The sequence below is a fragment of the Athene cunicularia genome (genome assembly GCF_003259725.1).
Source record: "Athene cunicularia isolate RWA chromosome 5 unlocalized genomic scaffold, athCun1 chr5_part2, whole genome shotgun sequence".
Lineage (NCBI taxonomy): Eukaryota > Metazoa > Chordata > Aves > Strigiformes > Strigidae > Athene > Athene cunicularia.
Window position 1 is genome coordinate 8,078,056 of NW_020799102.1, and position 4,065 is coordinate 8,082,120.

Below are 4,065 nucleotides of genomic sequence, written 5' to 3' on the forward strand. Positions count from 1 at the left end.
CAGCCCCCCCCCAGTCTATCAGCATGGTTCCATGCATCCAGCTCTGCTTTTCATCACTAATGAGGTTCACCAAGAGAAAAACAACTAACTGGCTCTTCATACTAGGAGAGTGTCAGCCCAGTTCCACTTGAGTGTCAGGCCCAGCTTGGAAGTGACTTGGAAGTAAGTACAGGTGTCCTCAATCAGGATGCTCTTCAAGCTGAAGGGCATGGGGATCCTGGAAATTGGAGGGAACAAAACAGATTGCATTGTAAAAAGACCGATGAAATCCTATCAGAGATACAGGAAGAAAAACTAGAGTCAAAAGGAGTTAAATAAGCTATGGATATGTTCTTTCCAAGGTCAGCCTTCATCCACACAATGCATTAAATTTAGCTATGATCACTTTGTCCACTATGACCTTTTAACAACCGTAATCCACAACACAATGTAGTATGGTCATGAGTGTGTCAACACTACATTAGCCACCTGACTGATACCAATGCAGCTCTGTTTGATTACATATCCCAAGGACCTAACCCAAAAGCCAAGGAGCAAGATCATGATACTGGGAAAATGACCCTCCACATGAGGACACTGCAGCTTCTCATCATCCCTACAACCTTTCCTTGGCATTTGGGATTCACAGAGCTGTGAAAAGAGTTCTGTTCTGTTACTCAGGTACTGACATGACTCAGACCTAGATTATTTTTTATCTCACCAATGCACTTACCATTCATTTTCCCAGAGACTGAAAAAATTCAAAAAATCAGAAAATGGCTTAAAGATAGGAGATTTCTTGTTCCTTTTATTTAGAAGATACATGTGGGCTTTGCTACTACAATTACATCTAAGTGATACTATTCTATTTTTGGTTGTTTCTAGAAGGATGTCAAGAGAAGACAGCCCATGTGTTTGCAATTTTCTCTCCAACAAGATTGTGAGGATTTTTCCCAGAGTTAAAGCTTGTCTTGGCCCTTCATACCTATCTATATGCTGGAAGCAGGTCACTGCATTTCTCATGAGGGCTACCCTTAAAATTGTGCCCAACTTTCAACTACTGTTGCATATGACATTTTACTTGTGGAGTATTTTTACCCTTCTGTTTGCAATTCGCTTTCTGGTTCATTTCATTTTGGAATGAAAAGCGTAGATTTTGACTTCTTGAAACTTCTGTCTTTTGTGTAAGAGGATCCCAAGACAAGCTGTGATCTGCAAAGCAGTCCAATTTTCTAGAATAATCTATCTGGAAACAGAAAATGTTTTCTAAAAGGACCATCTGTTCCTGAACAACAATGTACAAGAGTAAGTTAGAAATAATGTTCTGAGAAAAAAAATACGAAGGTTTTACAAAATCAAAACCTTCTATAAATAAAGTGTTGATTTAATCTCTTTCCCTCCAACCCTCCCTCCCAAATCAGGAAACCTAGACCTTCTGTTTTTATAACATACACATTGCCTTTTCTTAACATGTTGGTGTTGATCTCTGGGAGATGCAGTTTACATGCTTCTTGCCTCCTCCACCACTTTGCAATACCTTGTTCAAAGTGCTATGAACATATCATACCCAGCCGTTTGCATCTCTGCAGAATAGGACCACTTTCTAGAGAGACCACCTGTTGCTAATACATAGCAATAGAACTCCTGTACAAGAAAACAATGCTATGGTCTTTACTCACTTGTTCCCATTCACTGTGATGCCTGTCTCCTTCACCTCCAAGATCATTCCATCAATAGTGACAGTGAAGTAGATCAGGAAGCTATTCTTGGCACTGCGCCTGATTTGGATGTTAAAGTCCTGATAGCTGTCGTTGCAGTGCGAAGCAAAGACATATGTGCAGGTTCCAGGAAAAGTGAACTTAACATGGTCAAATGTATGAAAGTGGAAGTTGCCCCAGGTAGCACATTCACTCCTACTGACAGTAGAGACCTGGACTGAAGAAAGAGTCATAGGAAAGCGGCTTAGTAATTCACCACACATGAAGTGCTTACCTTTTTTTTTTTTTTGTTGAAAAACATTAAAGGAGATATTTTCAAAGGCAAAAATGTTAACCCCTGGAAGATGCTACCTTGTGGGAAGGAGTTTCACCTCACTGAACTTTTGAAGTCCATGCCAGAGATACCTCCAATGTGAGCAGGTGAGCCCAGGCTCCTCTGAAGTAGAAGAGGTTCAGCTTCCCTATCTTACATATCTACCTAGGACGAAGATGACCCAAGAGTGCATGTTTCTCTCCGGTGTCTATAAAGGTTGTGGAGGGGTGCCAGTGTAGATGACATCCCCCAATATTTACATTGTAGATACTTTTCCACTCTAGATGTCTAAAGTGAAGTGAGGGGAATCCCCTCCTGGCTGCCTAAATCTCATTTCTATTCTTGAAATCATGCTTCTTAACACAGGCAAGACTTTGGTCCCAAGTCTTAAACTGAGTACCTTTCAGGAGACAGCACAGGTGACATGACTCTTCAGTAAAATGGCAGCTGCTGATCTCAGCAATTGAGGTTGCCACCAGATTCAGCAGTCAGCTCAGAGATACTTGTTTTTCATCTCAACAAAAACTCATGCCTGGGATGTCTAACTTGTACGTCTGTTAAAGGCATTGATACATACTTTAAGTGCATGTAAGACATGACTTCAGAAAATAGTTGAAAATGGGCAAAATTCTTTGTGTTGTTTATTGCAGCACATTCAGGAAAATCATCATAGCAACATCCATCACTGATCAAATCAAAACCAGTCATTAATGTACTCAGTGAACTCTAGAATATTATTAAATACTCCTACCTAAGAACCAGCAGGGGAACACTGAAAAATTCAGATCTTGATGTTAGAAATGCATAACACAAGTGCCAAGAAGTCCTTACAGAGACAGCTATTTAGAGGGACTGTCATTTGCCATAGGCATTGACAGCACTAAAATGGAGTAGGGTAATTTTGCACTTTTCTACACAAGGAGGGGAAATGGGGAAATGAGAAAGTTTGGCTATTCTTGGAAGAGGAGTTGCTAAAATTAGTAAAACTGCAATAATTATCACATCAATTCTTTGTGTATTAAGCACCTGGGGAAAGTGTAAGACATTCGAAACCAAAGCAGGAGGTAACAGTGCAGCAGACCACAAAAAGTGTGATTACTCCTAATGCAGTATTTCATACTGGCCAATCAAGCCTAGCAGGAATTACGGTAACATACTTCTATAAAGAATATATGTGAAATGTGTTGAAAAGGGTGTCACCATTTTTTTTATAATGCAAACTTCTTCCAGAGAGTCTCCTCTTTAAGATTAGTCACTTAGGACATAAACCAGTTGATAGTAGTGAAAGAAAAAAAAATTAAAATACTTAAATGGTTGACATTAAAGATGACAGTGTATATTGTTAAACAGTATCTGGCATGCCTACAGATCTTACATGAATACATTACACATTTTCATTTGACAGCTCTATTTCTCACCTAAGGAGAGCAATATGTGAGCAAATAATCTGAGAATGAGATTTTTTCTTACCTATCTGAACTGGTTCTTTGCCCTTGCAACAACTCCAAATTAGGCAGAAGATCCAAAATGACCTCCCCTTTTTTATTTCCATCTTGCCATGAAGCAGTAACTTGAAAATCCTTCCAGGGAAGTGTTTTTTTCTTGGCTTATAGGCAGTTTTTTATAGTCCAGGAATTTGGCGTGAGAACAAAACTTTGACGGCAGGGTCCCTGAAAGGTGGAGCTTCATTCAATTTTCTTTCAGTGGTTCACGTTTAGCACCCAGCAACCTCCTGTCTTTCAGACAAGACAGGTATAGAGTTTGCTCTTGCTTTATGTGGAGACAGAGAGCTGTCCTTTTCTTATTCCCTTTCTTTAATACAGATCCCCCCACCTCTACAGTGTTGCTTTTTCTTTGGCAACAATAGTTTTCTTATTTTTGTCTGATCAGTAATAAGAAATCATTGCCCTCTTTCAGGGCTTTTCTCTGGCTTGCATGTCAGCACAGTCCCCCAGCTCAAGAGAAAGTGTTGCCTCTGTTAGCTTGATGGCAACCTCAAAGTGTTAGAGCAAAAAATATTGTAAAGCTCAGGTATAATGTATAGTTTATTTAGAG

The 4,065-nt window shown here is 39.7% G+C and overlaps 1 protein-coding gene across 1 annotated transcript in view; it reads right to left on the reverse strand.

The window, feature by feature from the left end:
- The window catches only part of LOC113481132 (mucin-5B), a 45,948-nt gene extending 42,367 nt beyond the window's left edge, over positions 1-3,581 (reverse strand). The window contains exons 1-3 of the mRNA XM_026850469.1: positions 3,481-3,581; positions 1,659-1,914; positions 103-217 (exon numbers count right to left, since the gene is read on the reverse strand). Of these exons, the coding sequence (XP_026706270.1) occupies positions 103-217; positions 1,659-1,914; positions 3,481-3,562 (453 nt within the window). The 5' untranslated portion in view covers positions 3,563-3,581. The remainder of the gene's footprint in view (positions 1-102; positions 218-1,658; positions 1,915-3,480) is intronic.
- Between the last annotated feature and the right edge of the window lie 484 nt (positions 3,582-4,065).